This window comes from Pongo pygmaeus, chromosome 20, assembly GCF_028885625.2.
Source record: "Pongo pygmaeus isolate AG05252 chromosome 20, NHGRI_mPonPyg2-v2.0_pri, whole genome shotgun sequence".
Classification (NCBI taxonomy): Eukaryota; Metazoa; Chordata; class Mammalia; order Primates; family Hominidae; genus Pongo; species Pongo pygmaeus.
Genome location: NC_072393.2, coordinates 6,453,913 through 6,472,277, shown reverse-complemented (window position 1 = coordinate 6,472,277; position 18,365 = coordinate 6,453,913). Strand labels below are relative to the sequence as shown.

At 51.9% G+C, this 18,365-nt stretch overlaps 1 protein-coding gene across 1 annotated transcript; it reads right to left on the bottom strand.

The window, feature by feature from the left end:
• Positions 1-679: 679 nt before the first annotated feature.
• TNFSF9 (TNF superfamily member 9) lies at positions 680-9,620 on the bottom strand. The gene is made up of 3 exons (XM_054466065.2): positions 9,162-9,620; positions 7,642-7,672; positions 680-5,863 (listed from the first exon to the last, which is right to left on the bottom strand). The coding sequence occupies exons 1-3, from the start codon at positions 9,423-9,425 to the stop codon at positions 5,397-5,399; spliced, it is 762 nt and encodes a 253-aa protein (XP_054322040.1). The 5' UTR covers positions 9,426-9,620; the 3' UTR covers positions 680-5,396.
• Between the last annotated feature and the right edge of the window lie 8,745 nt (positions 9,621-18,365).

Sequence of the window (18,365 nt, the reverse complement as noted above, 5' to 3'; positions counted from 1 at the left end):
TCTCTGGCCAGGCGTGGTGGCTCATGCCTGTAATCCCAGCACTTTTGGAGGCCGAGGAGGGTGGATCACAAGGTCAGGAGATTGAGACCATCCTGGCTAACACGGTGAAACCCCGTCTCTACTAAAAATACAAAAAATTAGCCGGGCGAGGTAGCGGGCGCCTGTAGTCCCAGCTACTCGGGAGGCTGAGGCAGGAGAATGGTGTGAACCCTGGGGGGCGGAGCCTGCAGTAAGCCAAAATCGCACCACTGCATTCCAGCCTGGGCAACAGCGAGACTCTGTCTCAAAAAAAAAAAAAAAAAAAAAAAAAGACCTCGTCTCTACAAAAAAATAAATAAAATTGCCAGGTGCAGTGGCTCACGCCTGTAATCCCAACACTTTGGGAGGCCGAGGTGGGCAGATCATGAGGTCAAGAGTTGGAGACCATTCTGCCAACATCGTAAAACCCTGTCTCTACTAAAAATACAAAAATTAGCCGGGCTTGGTGGTATGCACCTGTAGTCCGAGCTACTCGGGAGGCTGAGGCAGGAGAATTGCTTGAACCTGGGAGGCAGAGGTTGCAGTGAGCCGAGATCACGCCACTGCACTCCAGCCTGGTGACAGAGCAAGACTCCCTCTCAAAAAAAAAAATAATAATAAATTTTTAAAACTAAAAATAAAAATAAACAAAATTAGCCAGGCTTGGTGGTGCAAACTGGTAGTGCCAGCTGCTCAGAGGCTGAGGTGGGAGGATCACTTGAGCCTGGGAGGTTGAGGCTGCAGTGAACTGTGATCATACCACTGCTCTCCAGCCTGGGTGAATGAGCAAGACCCTGTCTCAAAAACAAAACAAAACAAAACAAAAAACAGATCATGTTAGAACAAAAAATAAATAAATAAATAATATCACATTCTGCAGTTCTGGGAGTTAAGACTTCAACATGTGGATTTGAGGGTGGAAGGAACAGAATTCAAACACGCTACGCTCTTGTATATTCCATGGGGTTACTTGGAACAGATCCAGGGTTCCAAGAAGTCCAGCTCTAGAATTCACATTGTCAGCCACTCTGCCTGTTACTGGGGCTGTGTGGTATTAGACTAACTTCCCTGGGCCTCAGTTTCCTTGTCTATAAAATGGAAATAATTATAGAATAGCAGCTTCTCACAGGAGTCATCAAAAGGCAATTAGTGCCTGGGACTAATAAACATTAATAAATGCATCTGGGCTGGGCACAGTGGCTCACACCTGTAATCCCAGCACTTTGGGAGGCCAAGGCGGGAGGACCACTTGAGGTCAGGAGTTCAAGACCAGCCTGGCCAACACGGCGAAACCCCGTCTCTACTTAATATACAAAAATATACAAAAATTAGCCAGGCGTGGTGGTGGGCACCTGTAATCCCAGCTACTAAGGAGGCTAAGGCAGAAGAATCACTTGAACCCAGGAGGCGGAGGTTGCAGTGAGCCAAGATGGTTCCACTGCACTCCAGCCTGGGTGACAGAGGGAAACTCTGTCTCAAAAACAAAAAAGTAAAATAAATGCACCTGAGTTGAATAGTGAGTTGAAGAGTGTCCCCACAAAATTCATATCCTTCCTAAAATTTCAGAATATGACCTTATTTGGAAATAGCATCTTTGCAAATGTAATAATAGATGCATGATGACTGGGACTAGTAACATCAATAAATGTATATATGGTTATTGTTGCTATTATTGTAGAATTTCAGCTGCACGCATAGTCTTGGGTCTTGGGAACATCCTAGAACGTTATGGAGTCGAAGCATCCTTGCTGTGAGGCACACCCAGGCCCCACATAACCCCAAAAGCAGGGCAATCACTTGAAAGCCAAAGCCACCCGAGGGAACACTGAGGGACTTGAAGGCCTGCATGCTTAGGGGTTCTTGTCTTAGAGGTTATTTGGCTACAAATTTGGAACAAAATCCACCCCAGAAGAAAATTCATGGGAACACACTCAGACGTTTCATGGCCCCCAACACGATACTAGGCTAAGTTGAACAGTGGCTTGTCACTATTTTTGCCCTTTTTGAAATTTCAGAATATGACTGTATTAGTCTGTTTTCACACTGCTATAAAGAACTACCTGAGATTGGGTAATTTACAAAGAAAAGAAGTTTGGCTGGGCACAGTGATTCACGCCTGTAATCCCAGCACTTTGGGAGGCCGAGGTGGGCAGATCACAAAGTCAGGAGATCGAGACCATCCTGGCTAACACAGTGAAACCCCATCTCTACTAAAAATACAAAAATTAGCCAGGCATGGTGGCGGGCGCCTGTAGTTCCAGCTACTCAGAGGCTGAGGCAGGAGAATGGCATGAACCTGGGAGGCGGAGCTTGCAGTGAGCCAAGATCGTGCCACTGCACTCCAGCCTGGGTGACAGAGTGAGACTCAAAAAAAAAAAGAAGAAGAAAAGAAAAGAGGTTTAATGGACTCACAGTTCCGTATGGCTGGGGAGGCCTCAGGAAACTTACAATCATGGCAGAAAATGAAGGGGAAGAAAGGCACATCTTACAAGGCAACAAGAAGGAAAGAGCAAAGGGGGAAGTGCCACACTTTAAATCCATCAGCTGTGAGGTGCGGTGGCTTAAGCCTGTAATCCCAGCACTTTGGGAGGCCAAGACAGGAGGACTCATTGAGGTCAGGAGTTCAAGACCAGCCTGGGCAACATGAGGAGACCCCATCTTTACAAAATTAAATTAAATTAAATTAAAAACAAAGCCCCTAGAAGTTGGAAAAACAAGGAAAGCAATTCTCCTCTAGAGCCTCCAGAAGGAAAGCAATCCGTCTGTCACCTTGTCTTTAGCTTAGGGGAGCTCAGAACCTCAAGGGGGCCAGGCATGGTGGCTCATGTCTGTAATCCCAGCACTTTGGGAGGCCAAGGTGAGCAGATCACTTGAGGTCAGGAGTTCAAGGCCAGCCTGGCCAACATGGCAAAACCCCAGATCCACTAAAAATACAAAAAAAATAGCCAAGAGCGGTGGCCTGTACCTGTAATCCCAGCTACTCAGGGGGCTGAGGCAGGAGAATCACTTAAACCGAAGAGGCAGAGGTTGCAGTGAGCCAAGACTGCACCACTACACACCAGCCTGGGCAACAGATGAGAGTCTATCTCAAAAAAAAAAAAAAAAAGTAGGTGTGGACACAGAGCCAAACTATATTAATGACCTTCTTTGGAAATAGGGTCTTTGCAGATGTAATTATTTAAATTAAGATGAGGTCATACTGGAAGCGGATGGGCCCTGAATCCAGCATGACTGGTGTCCTTATAAAAAGGGGAGAGTTTGGGCCTGGTGCCTTGCACCTGTAATCCTGGCACTTTGGGAGTCTGAGGCAGGAGGGTTGCTCAGAGTTCAAGACCAGCCTAGGCAACATAGCAAGACCCTGTCTCTACAAAAAAAAAATACATAAAAATGAAGAAGAAGCCAGGCATCGAGGCTCATGCTTGTAATCCCAGCACTTCGGTAGGCCAAGGCGGGCGGATCGCTTGAGGTCAGGAGAAGTTCAAGACCAGCCTGGCCAACATGGTGAAACCCTGTCTCTACTAAAAATAGAAAAATTAGCTGGGTGTGGTGGCACGCGCCTGTAATCTCAGCTATTCGGGAGACAGGCAGGAGAACTGATTGAACCCGGGAGGTGGAGGTTGCAGTGAGCCGAGATGGCGCCACGGCACTCCAGCCTGGGTGACAGAGTGAGACCCCTTCCATCTCAAAGAAAAAAAGAGGAAGAAGAGACAGAGAAATGGAGTCACACAGAAAGAACACAGCCATGTGACCAACAGAGGCAGAGATTGGAGGATTGCTGGCAACCACCAGAACTTAGGAGGCGGCAACGAAGGCCTTTTCCTTGGAGCCTTTAGAATGAGCATGGCCCTGTCAACACCCTAACTTTGGACTCCGGCCTCCAGAACCGAGCAAGAACAAATCTCGTTTGCTTTAAGCCAGCCACTTTACGGTACTTTCTTATGGCAGCCCTAGAAAACTATTAGGTTGAGGCAAAAGTTATTGCAATTCTGCCATTAAAATGGCAACCCATGTCACCAGCAAGAGGCAAGAAGGAAATCATAGTAGCTCTGGTGTCTCTCTGGAACTCTGTGGTCACACCTGAGTCTGTGCACAACTTCCTCTTCCCCACTCTCTAGCCTCTGTGGTCCAGCCCACCCACATTTCTGGGGACACCTGATTGGCCCAGCTCAAGTCACGTGTCCAACTTGACCCAATCAGCTGGGACGAAGGAATTGAATCACCTGTTGCCAGGGGTCTTACTCAAAACAGGCAAACAACCCGGTACCAGACAGGCGGTGACCAATGAGATTTGACAGTGGCTCCCGGACCAGAGTTGGGGGGACCATCTTCCTCTCCCCACAAATCCCATGTTAAGGCCTGGGTTGCAGAATCACAGGGCTATCTTAGCTGGCCAGAGGATGTGTCTAGTTATAGGGGTGGCCGTGAAAGATCTGTATGGCGGGGAAACTATGGGGCTGAAGAAACTGGCCAGCTCTGTAGAGCAGAGAGGGACAGCGTGTGCTGGTAATTTAACAACCAACTCTCCAGAGGGAGGAAAAATGAGTGCTTATTATAAACTGTACTGGCACGTAAACAACCTTGGCAACATAGCAATACCGTCTCCGCCAAAAAATTAAAAAGTTAGCCAAGTGTGGTGGCACACACCTGTGGTCCCAGCTACTCGAGAGGCTGAGATGGGAGGATCACCTGAGCCTCGGGAGGTCGAGGCTGGAGGCTGCATTGACTCATGATTGCACCACTGCATTCTAGCCTGGTCGACAGAACAAGACCATCTCAAAAAAAAGAAAGAAAGAAAAAAGCTAGCCCCCAAGTATCACACAGGAGGTGGAGGCTGGGGATGTCTTTAAATTCCTCACGTATTACCATAACTCAGATTTTCTTTCAGTCTATTTCCGGATGTTTCTATAGCCCCCTAGCCTGGGCACAATGCTGGCACATTACAGATGCTCAATACACACAAATAAGCAAATAAGTACAATGAATTAATAGAAAGGATGAATCCCAGTTGCTTGGGAGGCTGAGGCAGGAGGATCGTCTAAGTCCAGGAGTTCAACAACAGCCTCGGCAATGTCGAAGACACCCCCCCACAACAACACCCCTAAAAAAGTCCATTCACAAACTCAGGAACCTCTTTAAATAGAAATATATATATATATAATATATATAATATATTATCTGAGCTCAGGCTCAGAATAAATATCAAGGTCCAACTTGGGGAAGGAGTGGGTGAGGAGGGTCCTCAAGGGGAGGTCAGCAGCAGGGACCCCTGCCAAGCCCCTTGAGGTAGAGAAAGCAGCAGGGACCCAGCACCAGGGGTCTCCATGAAGGATGGAGTAGGATTCGGACTCTGTCCAGGTGGGCTGCACCCAGACTGGGCGTTATTCCGACCTCGGTGAGGGGAGTCCGGCTGGGATTTCGGGGGTCACCCGGAAGAGCCCCAAGACTGTGGCACCCTGGGTAAGCTGCCAGGCATGGCGTGCCCTGGCCTCAGTGTGCAGATGGACGCCCAGGTGCTGGCCGGCACTCAGGTGCAGCAGGCGACCCTGGAAACCGAAGGCCGAGTTCCGAGCCTCGGAGGAGGCGGGTGGCAGGTCCACGGTCAAAGCCAGGGCGGCGGCCCCAGCAGCAGAGCGCAGTGGCTGCAGGTGCAGCGCAAGCGAAACGGAGCCTGAGCCCTCGCCGGCCACCACGCGCTGCAGCTCCAGTTGAAAGAAGACATAGTAGACTCCAGCCTTGGCCACCACCAGCTCTTTCGTGTCCTCTTTGTAGCTCAGGCCCCCCGCCAGGGACACACCTGCCAGGCCTGGGTCACTGTACCAGCTCAGGGGCCCATCGATCAGCAGAACTGTGGGAGGAAAGCATGCACTTAGCTTAGCTGAGCATGTCCCAGCACAGCTGAGCGTGGCTGAGCACCGAGCATGTCAGCGCAGCCCTGGGAGAAAAGAACGGGTTAGGGGCCGGGGGGCGGGGAATGGCGGGGCGGGGAGAGGGACAGGGGAGCGGAGGGAGGAGCCTGGGCGGGGAGGCGTGGGGGGCGCTGATTGAAGAGGACTGAGGTTGTGGGGGGCGGGACTCTGAGCAGGGGTAGAGCTGGGGGAGGGAAAGACGGGGATAGAACAGAGGAAGGGAATCCAGGGAGAAGGACAAGAGTCAGGACAGGGCAGAACTCCAAGAGGTTGGGTGGGGAAGGAGTGATGCGGGTGCGGGGAAAGACGTGCAGAAGAGGAAGAGGGGGTGAAAAGCAAAAGGCCAGGCGAGACTAGCTGGAAGAGGCCTGGGGAGGGGTAAGGGGACTCCTGGAGAGAGCAGTGAGGGGGTTGGAGGGAGCAGCAGATCCCGGACAGAATGGAGATGGGGGGAGGAGAAGGGAGAGAAGGAAGGAAAGGGGAGAGGAGAGGTGGAAAGGGAGCTGGGAGGGAGAGGGAAGGCTGTTAGGAAAGGAGGATGTTCTAAAGGAAGGATCCATCAGGGAATCAAGGGAACTTTGAGAGGGGTGGACAGGGGACCTGGTAAGACAGGACTTCAAAGAAAGGAAAAGGGAGCAGGAAGGGGTGGGGGAGGGGTTAGGGAGAAAGAAGCACCAGGGAGAGAAGATGGTAGGGAGGGGAGTCTGAGGCAGGGGGAGGGAAGGGGGCAGGGGTCCCTGGAGGGGGAGGGGGAGGGGATCTCTGGAGGGGGAGAAGGGAGAATGGGTCTCTGGAGGGGGAGGGAAGGGGGAAGGGGCCTCTGGAGGGGAAGGGGTCTCTGGAGGGGGCAGGGAAGCGGGGAGTGGTCTCTGGAGGCAGAGGGAAGAGGGAAGGAGTCTCTGGAGAGGGAGGGGAAGGGGGAAGGGGTCTTTGGAGGGGGAGGGGGAAGGGGTCTCTGGAAGGGGAGGGAAGGGGAAAGCGGTCTCTGGAGGGGGAAGGAAGGGGGAAGGGGTCTTTGGAGGGGGAAGAGGTCTCTGGAGGGGAGAGGGAAGGGATAAGGGGTCTCTGGAGGGGGAGGGGAAAGGGGGAAGTGATCTCTAGATGGAGAGGGGAAGGGGGAAGGGGGTCTCTGGGAGGGGAAGGGGGAAGAGGTCTCGAGCGGGAGGGAGTCTCTGGACGGGGAGGGAAGGTGCTGGGAGGAGTGTCTTGGAAACGGGGAGAGCATGGGGCTGGGGAGGAGGGTTTGGGGGAAGGGAAGGGGACAGGAGGAGGGCCTGGGGATGGGGAAGAGAATGGGAGTAAGGAGGAGGCTCTGGGCGAGGGGAAGAGGTAGGGAAGAGAGGCTGGGGGAGTGGGGAAGGCAGGAAAGAGGAAAGAAGAGCAGCGGGGAAGAGGGTTTCGAAAAGAAGGAGGCCAGAGACACAAAGCCAGGCTGGGGGTTGGGGGTGTCAAGTCCCAGCTCTGAGAGGGCAGGGGTCCCAGGTGAGCCCAGATGGGGGTCTGATGGGGAGGCCATGGCATCCAGAGAGTCAGGGCAAGTCAGAAAGAGGGATCGGTGGCGTTCAAAGAGGTGAAGTAGCAGCTTTCAGAGAGAGCAGCGGTCAAAGGTCAAAGCCGGTGGGCGCCAGAGCCTCACTCTCCAGGCGTTCCCCCTTCTTCCCCCTTCTTCGTATCCCGGGGTGAGGGCCAGGGACGGGAAGTGGAGGAGGACACTCACCATTTTGGGCCACCAGCTGCGCAAACATGCCCTGTTAAAAGTGGAAAGGAGGAAAGTGGATGGGGGTTCCCCTAGAAAATGGAGGTTCTGTCCCCACTCACTTCAGCTGTCAGGGTCCCCAGAGTCTGTGCAGACCTGAAGCCTATGCTTCCCTTCCCTCCCAACTAAAGAACAGAGAACGCACACACACACACACAAACACACAAACACACGAACACAAACACACACAAACACACGAACACCCACACTAACACACAAACACACGAACAAACACGAACACACACGAACACACACAAACACACACAAACACCCACACGAACACACACAAACACACAGACACACACGAACACAAACATCCAAACACACCCACATGAACACACACAAACACCCACACGAACGCACAAACACAAACACCCACACAAACACAACACACCCCCACACGAACACACACACACGAAACACATACACCCACACGAACACACACAAACACCCACACACAAACACGAACACACACACACACGAACACATACAAACAGACACACCCACACACACACACACGAAGCTGGTGGCTCAACCTGCCCCAAGGACAGATCTCCGAGAATTCAGGAGGGAAAAGAGATCCCTCTTCTTTCCTGCTCCCTTGGGAGTATTCCCCTGGGGGTCTTGAAAGGGAGAGGGGTACCTCAGATGCTGGGGATAAGGCTCTTTGGGAGTTAGCAGAGGAACTGGGGGTCTCCTTGGCGGTCCCAGATAAAGAGGAAGTGCCCCCCTCGGATGGGGGATGGAAAAAAGGTTCCCCCCCGGGGGTGCGGGGTAAAAAGAGGTGCCCTCAATGTCCTAAGTCCTACATAGAGAAAGGAAGCCGTCGAGGGTTGGAGAACCGCGGAGGGTCCCCCGTCCAGGGGTCCAGGGTGCAGATGGGGTGCCTTGGGAATGTGGAATGAAGAGGGGTGCCCCCACCCACTGCCACATGGAGGGAAGCCAGCCTTTCTCCGACCCGGGGTGCAGAAGACGTATCCCTGGGGGGTTGAGGACTGTGAATGTCTCCTCCTCCTGGCCTGGGGTGCTGATGGGGTCTCGTGAGGATGCGGAATGAAAGGGGTGCCCTCCCGTGCAAGACGGAGAAGGAGAGTCCTTGGAGGTCCAAAAAGAACTTGTGGGGGGTCTCCTCTCCCCCGCCCGGGATACAGTTAGGGTCTCGTAGCGGGCGCAGGATGAAAGGGGTGCCCCCCGGACTAGAAGAAGGAGACCCTTGGGGGGGTCCAAAAAGAACTGTTGGGCGGTCTCCTCCCCGCCCCCGGCCTGGGGTACAGATGAGTGAGGTGTCGTAGGGGTGAGGGATGAAAGGTGTGCCCCCCGGCCTCGGCGCTAGATGGAGAATGGGAGCCCCGTGGGTCTCCTCTCCTCGGCAGGGAGTGTAGAACAGGTGTCCCTGGGGGTGCGGGAGGGAGAAGGGAGTCCCAGAGGGGCCGTAGGGGTCTCCCGCGAGACCAGCTACCGAGGGTCGGGGCACGTCTCACCTGCCGCAGGTCCAAGAGGCCGGCGAGATCGTCGGGCGAAAGCTCGGGACCCTCGCGGAGTCTCGGGCTGGCCGCGGAGCCCGGCAAGGCGCGAGCCCCGGACACGACCCAGGGGGAGGCGAGGAAGACGGCGCAGGCGGCAGCGAGTAGCAGCAGCAGCAGCCCGGCGACCAGGGCCCAAGGCAGCAGGCGACAGGCGCGGGCGCGGGGCGCGGGAGGCCACGGGGCTTCGGGGTCCAGTGCAGCGTCAGAGGCGTATTCCATGACGAGAGACTGCGGGAAGACACAGCGCGCCGCTTTTTATAGGCTGCTTGGCTCTAAAAGGCGGCCACGCCCCTCCGCCCGCGGCCACGCCCCTCCACCCGCGGCCACGCCCCTTCCCAGCCCAGAGCCTTTCCCCCTTGTCCCCGTGACTCTGCGGAATTTTCTCCACTCGGATCTCTCTCCGCTTTTCGCTGTCCTTTCCGTTTCCGGCCTTCCAAGCTCGGCTCCAGGTTCCTTTCTCCCTGCTGTCTCTCTCCATCGCCCTGGTTCTCCCTCTCTGCCGCTCCTTCCCGGTATCTCTGTGGGTCTCTTGCTGACTCAGTCTCCTTTGCTCTGTGTGTCTCCCCGTTAACGTCTTTCTCTGTCTCTGTTGATTGTCTCTGAAGTGGGTGGGAAGAGATCTTTCTCTCTCTCTGCCAATTTATGTCTATGCGTGCCTCTGTGCTTGTATTATCTCTGTCTGTGTCTCTCTCTATCTCTGTCTCTAGTTCTCTCTCCCTATCTCTGGCTCTGTTATCTCTGTCTCTATCTCTCTGTCTCTCTATCTCTCTGTCTAGCTCTGTCTCTGGCTGTTATCTCTGTCTGTCATTGTATCTCTCTCTGACTCTCTCTCCCTGTCACTGGCCCTGTTATCACTGGCTCTGTCTCTCTATCTCTCTTCTCTGTCTCTCTGCCTCTGACTCTCTCTCCCCATGTCTGGCTCTGTTATCTCTGTCTATATATCTCTCTCTGTCTCTGACTCTCTCTCCCTATCTCTGACTCTGTTATCTCTGTCTCTGTATCTGTCTCTGGCTCTGTTATCTCTGTCTCTGAATCTCTCTCCGTCTCTGGCTCTGTTATCTCTATCTTTATCTCTCTGTCTCTGGCTCTGTTATCTTTCTCCGTCTGTCTGGCTCTGTTATCTCTGTCGCTGTCTCTGGCTGTGACTCTCTCTGTCTCTGGCTGTGACTCTCTCTGTCTCTGGCTGTGACTCTCTGGCTCTCTGTCTCTGGCTCTGTTATCTCTGTCACTGTCTCTGGCTGTGACTCTCTGGCTCTCTGTCTCTGTCTCTGGCTCTCTCTGTCTCTCTGTCTCTGTCTCTGACTCTGTCTCTGGCTCTGTTATCTCTGTCTCTATGTCTCTGTCTCTGTGTCTCTGTCTCTGGCTCTGTTATCTCTGTCTCTGTATCTCTCTTTGTCTCTGCCTCTCCCTGTCTCTGGCTCTTTTATCTATGTCTGTGTGTCTCTTTCTCTCTGCGTCTGACTCTCCCTATCTCTGGCTCTGTTATCTCTGTCTCTGTCTCTCTGACTCTGTTATCTCTGTCTCTGACTCCCTGTCTCTGGCTCTGTTATCTCTGTCTCTCTCTGTCTCTGATTCCCTCTCTTTATGCATCTCTGTGTCTCTCCCTGTCTCTGTATGTCTCTGGCTCTCACTCTTTCTCTCTGCCTGTTTCTCTCTGTCTCTGATTCCCTCTGTCTCTCTCTGACTCTCTGTCTCTCCCTGTCTCTCTCCTTTTCCTTCTTAGTCTCTCTTTGTCTCCTTCCCCTCCTCTCTGCAACCCCCTAGCCCCCCATCACTAGGACACCCCCAGGTTCCCCCACATCCAGCACTTCCTAAGAAGGGTCAGGCTTCAGCCAAGCCTCAACCACCTTCACTCCTGGAGCACCTGCCCCCCCATCCCCGACCCCCCAGTGGAACCTTGAGTGTCATGCTCAGCCCTCCTGGCCACCTTCTCGGGGACCCCTGGGCCTTCCCTGGCCTGCCCCCACCCACCCACTGGATGCTTCCCGGCAGGAGCCCCTCGGGACCCTACAAGCAGAAGCTCGGAGAGTCCAGGTGGAGAAATTCCCCTTGCAAGAAAGGGACAGTGTTGAGCGAGTTGGAGGAAACACATTTCCCATCTGCTCTGGCCTGCTGGAGGCGGCCAATCCGGGGCTGGGAGGATGGGCTAAGAAGCGGTGAAAACTTGGCCCCAAAAGAGGAAGCACTCCCAGATGGAGAGGGACGTGACCTGGGGAAAGCCCTTGGCTGGTGTTGAAGTCCTGGTCTGCCCAGACCAGTGTGGGTCCACAATGGCCAACTCCCTTCCCATCTCCCAGCCCCACGGAAGATGGGAGGGTAGACCACACCTTTCATCTCTCTGCTAGCGGGAGTCAACAGCCCATAAAATAAAGGGATTTCTGTTTTGCTTTCAGATACAAGGTCTTGCTCTGTTGCCCAGGCTGGAGTGCAGTGGCACGATCATAGCCCACTGCAGCCTCTAATCCTGGGTTCAAGCCATCCTCCTGTCTTAGCCTCCTGAATAGCTGGAACTGCAGGCACATACCACCATGCCAACCAATTATTTTTTTAATTTTTTACTTTTTATAGAGACAGGGTCTTGCTATGTTGCTCAGCTGGTCTCAAACTCCTGGACTCAAGCAATGCTCCTATCTTGGCCTGTCAGCACTGTGATGACAGTCATGCGTTACTGCGCCCAGTCATAAGGGAGACTTCTCATTCAACAGAACAAGTATCTTCCGGGTCAGTGCTGTGTCTGATCTTGTATTGTTACTAGCTAGTGTTGAAGGAGCATTACCAAATGCTAAACACTTCCTATATACGATTTGGGTTCTCCACGTGTGAGGCCCGACCCAGCAACAGGGCCACTATTAATTAGCTATGCAAATTCTAGCACCCCGGCCTAAACCTCCGGAAACTCTCAGAGGGGGTGTCCTCCAGAAGATTCCGATGGCCCCGCAAGTTTGAGAATGCCACTTGTGCCCACGTTTTTCCTTCGCATCTGCTATTCCTCGGCCTGGAACATTCTTTCCCCAGAACTGCAACTGCCAGACACCTTCTCACCACTCATGTCTCCCTTTACACCATCCCTTCTGGGTCAAGATGACAAACTGAACCAGCCTCTGTTTTCACTGTCTCCTGAAACTTCACTGTAGTGACACTTGAGCAATTGTTCGTAAACCAAAAAAAAATTATAAGCCAGCAGAATGGAAAGGTGAGTTTCCTTAGATTTCCACCACCCCTAAGACCTACTCGTTGGTGAATCCCCTCAACCATGAATAATGTGGTGGATGGCGGCTACAATACAGAAGTTTGCCATAGATAAATTTGCGGAAGAAGGCCGGGAGCAGTGGCTCACGCCTGTAATCCCAGCACTTTGGGAGGCTGAGGCAGGTGGATCACTTGAGGTCAGGAGTTCAAGACCAGCCTGACTAACATGGTGAACCCCATCTCTACTAAAAGTACTAAAATTAGCCGGGCGTGACGGCAGACGCCTGTAATCCCAGTTACTCGGGAGGTTGAGGCAAGAGAATCCTTGAACCCGGGAGGCGGAGGTTGCAGTGAGCCGAGATCGTGCCACTGCACTCCAGCCTGGCTGACAAAGTGAGACTCTATCTCAAAAAAAAAAAAAAAAATTGCGGATGGGACACCAGCTCCTCTCCACTTTCCATAAGAGAGAATCAGAGAAGGAATTTTTTGTTTTAAGATAGGTTCTCAGCCCAGCATGGTGGCTCACGTCTGTAATCCCAGCACTTTGGGAGGCTGAGGCGGGTGGATCACTTAAGTTCAGGAGTTCAAAACCAGCCTGGGCAACATGGTGAAGCCCTGTCTCTACAAAAAAATAAATAAATAAATAACTACAAAAATTAGCTGGGCATGGTGGCGCACGCTTGTAGTTCCAGCTACTTGGGAGGCTGAGGCGGGAGGATCACTTGAATCTGGGAGGTGGAGGTCACAGTGAGCCAAGATTGCACCACTGCACTCCAGCCTGGGTGACAGAGCAAGACTCCGTCTCAAAAAAAAAATAGACAGCATCTCACTCTGTTGCCCAGGCTGAAGTGCAGTGGTGTCATCATGGTTCATTGCAACCTCGAACTCCTGGCTTAAGTGACCCTCCCACCTCAGACTCCCAAAATGCTGGGACTACAGGTATGAGCCACCTCACCTGGCCCTTTCTAAGTAATTTTTATTTTTTTGAGGCAGGGTTTCACACTGTCACCCAGGCTGGAGTGCAGTGGGTAATCACAGCTTACAGCAACCTCAACCGCCGGGCTCAAGCAATCCTCCCTCCTCAGCTTCCCGAGTAGCCAGGACTATAGGCACGCACCACGATGCTCAGCTAATTTAGTATTATTTGAAGAGATGGGGTTTCACCGTATTGCCCAGTCCACCTCCTTGCCTCAAGTGATCCGCTCATCTCGACCTCACAAAGTGCTGGGATTATAGGCGTGAGCTACCTCGGTGGGCTGCTGGGCCGCCAGGCCCTTTTTTATTCTTTTTTATCTTTTACTTTATTTTATTGTATTTTTTCCTAAGTGAATGCACACAGGATATTTTATTTTATATTTTAATTGAGACGGAGTCTCTCCATGTTGCCCTGGCTGGTCTCTAACTCCTGGGCTGAATGGATCCTCCTGCCCTGGCCTCCCAATGTACTGGGATTACAGGTGTAAGCCACCGCTTGCAGCCTTTTTTTTTTTTTTTTTCCCTTAAGAGAAAGGAATGGCCAGGGGCGGTGTGGCTCATGCCTGTAATCCCAGCACTTTGGGAGGCCAAGGCGGGTGGATCATAAGGTCAAGAGATCGAGACCATCCTGGCCAACATGGTGAAACCTGTCTCTACTAAAAATACAAAAAATTACCTGGGCATGGTGGCGTGCACTGTAGTCCCAGCTACTCGGGAGGCTGAAGCAGGAGAATCGCTGGAACCCGGGAGGAGGAGATTGCAGTAAGCCAAGATCACCCCACTGCACTCAGCCTGGCGACAGAGCAAGACTCCGTTTCAAAAATAAATAAATAACAGAAAGGAAAATGGGCTGGGCGCGGTGGCTCACACCTGCAATCCCAGCACTTTGGGAGGCCGAGGTGAGTGAATCACCTGAGGTTAGGAGTTCAAGACCAGCCTGGCCAACGTGGTGAAACCCCACCTGTACTAAAAATACAAAAAAAATTAGCCAGCGTGGTGGCACATACCTGTAATCCCAGCTACTCAGGAGGCTGAGGCAGGAGAATTGCTTGAACCCGGGAGGCGGAGGTTGCAGTGAGCCAAGATCACACCTTTGCACTCTAGCCTGGGCAACAAGAGTGTAACTCCATCTCAAAACAAAGCAAAAAAAAAAAAAAAAGAGAGAGAGAGAGAGAAAGGAAAATGGCAGAGTTTCTGGAAAGAGAAAAAAAAATGGCGGGTAGTGGGAAACAGAAGTGTTCATTGAACCTGGAATGTGAATGTTGAAATTAAGACACACACATGCCCTCAGTGCTTGCCTCTACTCCCTCCACATCCAGGATCCAGAAGATGCATAGATAGAAGGTCCCTCTCCAAGGAAGCTGACCAACCAGGAAGAAAGATTTTTTTTTTTTTAGACAGTTTTGCTCTGTCATCCAGGCCAGAGTGCAGTGGCACCATCTCGGCTCACTGCAACCTCTGCCTCCTTTTAGTAGAGACAAGGTTTCTCCATGTTGGCCAGGCTGGTCTTGAACTCCTAACCTCAAGTGATCCACCCGCCTCAGCCTCCCAAAATGCTGGGATTACACACATGAGCCACCGCGCCAGGCCAGGAATAAAGATTTAAAGATACTGATGCCGCTGAGCATGGTGCCCCATGCCTGTATTCCCAGCTACTCAAGAGGCTGAGGTGGGAGGACTGCTTGAGCCCGGGAGGTCAAGGCTGCAGTGAGGTATGATTGCACCACTGCACTCCAGCCTGGGCAACAGAGCAAGATCCTATCTTTAAAAAATAAATTAAATAAATAAATAAAGGAAAAGAGAAAGAAATATAGCATAAAGGTTAAGAGCACTCTAGGCCGGGCATGATGGCTCACACCTGTAATCCCTACACATTGGGAGGCCGAGGCAGGTGGATCACTTAAGGCCAGGAGTTCGAGACCAGCCTGGCCAACATGGTGAAACCCCATCTCTACTAAAGATACAAAAATTAGATGGGAGTGGTGGTGCGAGCCTGTAATCCCAGCTACTTGGGAGGCTGAGGCAGGAGAATCGCTTGAACCTGGGAGGCGGAGGTTGCAGTGAGACAAGATCATGCCACTGCTCTCCAGCCTGGGCAACAGAGCAAGACTCTGTCTCAAAAAAAAAAAAACTTAATTAACTTTAAAAAGATTTAAAGATCCTGATGCCACTGGGCATGGTTGCTCATGCCTGTAGTCCCAGCTACTCAGGAGGCTGAGTTGGAAGATCACTTGAAACCAGAAGTTTGAGGCTGCAGTGAGCTAGGATCGCACCACTGCACTCCAGCCTGGGTGACAGAGTGAGACCCTATCTCAAAAAAAAAAAAAAAAAAAAAAAAAAGGAAAAGATAAATAATTGTAGCATAAAGGTTAAGAACGCTCTAGAGCCAGGATCAGCAAACTCCAGCCAAAAGCTAAATATGGCCCACTGCCAGTTTTTGTACAGCCTTGCAAATGAAGATCCTTTCACTTAATTGTTTTTGTTTTTGAATGTCTGGAAAAATGTCAAAAGAAAAATAACATTTCCTGACGTGCAAAGGATATGAATTTCCCATTTACTGTCCATAAATAAAGTGTGCTTGGCACACAGCCACACTCATTCATTCCATATTGTCTTTTCTGGTTTTGTTTTGGTTTTTTTTTTTTTTTTGAGATGGAGTCTCGCCCTGTCGCCCAGGCTGGAGTGCAGTGGCATGATCTCGGCTCACTGAAAACTCTGCCTCCCAGGTTCAAGCAATTCTCTGCCTTAGCCTCCTGAGTAACTGGGATTACAGGCACCCGCATCCATGCCTGACTAATTTTTATATTTTTAGTAGAGACAGGGTTTCACCATCTTGGCCAGGCCGGTTTTGAACTCCTGACCTCCTGATCCACCCTCTTTGGCCTCCCAAAGTGCTGGGATTACAGGCCTGAGCCACCACACCCAGACTTCATTCATTCGAACTCCCGGGCTCAAGTGATCCTCCCCTCATTCCGTATTGTCTATGTTAGCTTTCCTGACACTATGGTTTAGTTGAAGAGTGGTGACAAGGGACTGGCTAGCTCACAAAGCCCAAAGTATTTACTGTCTGGTCCTTTTCAGAAAAATGTTTGCTGCCTCTGGAGTCTTCAATTCCGGCTCTTCAGAGTTCTGGCTGTGTGGGATGGGCGCGGTGGCTCATGCCTGTAATCCGAACACTTTGGGAATCCAAGGTGGGAGGATCGCTTGAACCCAGGAGTTCAAGACCAGCCTGGGCAATATAGCAAGACCCCATCTCTACAAGAAAAAAAAAAAAAAAACAAGGCCGGGCCAACATACTGAAACCCCGTCTCTACTAAAAATACAAAAATCAGCCAGGCATGGTGGCACACACCTGTAGTCCCAGCTACTTGGAGGACTGAGGCAGGAGAATCTCCTGAACCCAGGAGGCGGAAGTTGTGGTGAGCCAAGATCACGCCACTGCACTCCAGCCTGGGCAGCAGAGCGAGACTCCATCTCAAAAAAAAAAAAAAAAAAGTAATTAGCCAGGTGTCATGGCACACGCCTGTGGTCCCAGCTACTCAGAGAGGCTGAGGTGGGAGGATCGCCTGACCTGGGGAGGCAGAGGTTGCAGTGAGCTATGGTCTATGGTCACACCACTGCACTCCAGCCTGGGCAAAAAAGAGCAAAACCTTGTCTTTAAAATAAAAACAAAAATAAAAAAAGAAAGACAGGCTGGGCATGGTGGCTCATGCCTGTAATCCCAGCACTTTCGGAGGCCGAGGCAGGTGGATCACCTGAGGTTGGGAGTTAGAAACCAGCCTGATTAACACGGTGAAATCCCATCTCTACTAAAAATACAAAAAATTAGTTGGGCGTGGTGGCACATGCCTGTAATCCCAGTTACTCGGGGGGCTGAGGCAGGAGAATCGGTTGAATACGGGAGGCAGAGGTTGCAGTGAGCAGAGATTGTGCCACTGCACTCCAGCCTGGACAACAGAGCAAGACTCTGTCTCAAAAAAAAAAAAAAAAGAAAAAAAAAGAGAGAGAGAGTGGGAGTTTTTGCTGTGTGATCTTGGGCAAGCTGCTTCAACTTCTCTGTTTCAGCTCATTGTTCAGATGTGTTAAATGGGAATCATAGTGGATCTCAAAGAATGGTGGAAAGCTTGCTCTGAGCACCATGCCGAGCACATAGTAAATGTTGAATAAAGGCAACCTGTCATTGTGATGGTCACTGACGTTTCTCTACAGCTCTGTGGTACAACATCATCCCTAAAACGTGGGCACAGAAATTAAAACTCCAGAAAGTGAGGTCTCTTGGCCAAGGTCTCACTGTGACTGGTCTGAACTCCTATCTGTGCTGGGGGGCTTGGCGGAGCTCTGAACATGCCCCCAGGGAAGGGAAACAAGACCTCAACGCCTGGGGAAGGTTCAGGCCGCAGTCAGGGAGCGCCGTGACGCGCTGTGGTCGGGACATCTGAGCCAGGCGGCCCCGCCCACCGTGGAGCACTCAACGTCACCCTCTTAGCACCTCACGTTTGCTGGAGTCACACCTCTGTGCTCAGCTGTCTCCTCGAAGTAAGCGTGGGCCCTGGTTTTCCTCACCCACTGGGGAAGGGCCCCACTCTCCACCCTCACCATCACAGGCCTTGAGGGAGGGATTGCACAGGAAGTAGTTGGAAGGGACAGCACCCCAGGCTCTGCCAGGGGGGGCCCTCCTTCTTCTGCCTCTGAGGTTGAGTGAACAGACTCCTCCCCCAGGAAGTCCACCTTGATTGTTTCCTAGCAAAAATCTTCTCCTCTCAGGGTCCTTGTAGTGTGTCTCCCATCATGTAGCCAGTGATCTCTTCGGGTGTTAACTTTTACCTGGCCTGGGTCCTCTACCCCAGAGTGAAGCCTAACAGAGCATTAGTGGTGTGAGCGGAGTAATTTGCATGAGTCAGACAGCTACAGAGTGAGCTGGGGGCCAGATGGAACTGAAGAAAAGAAGGAAGGTAAGTATGGAGTGAAGTGGATCTCACTGTTTGTTTGAGACGG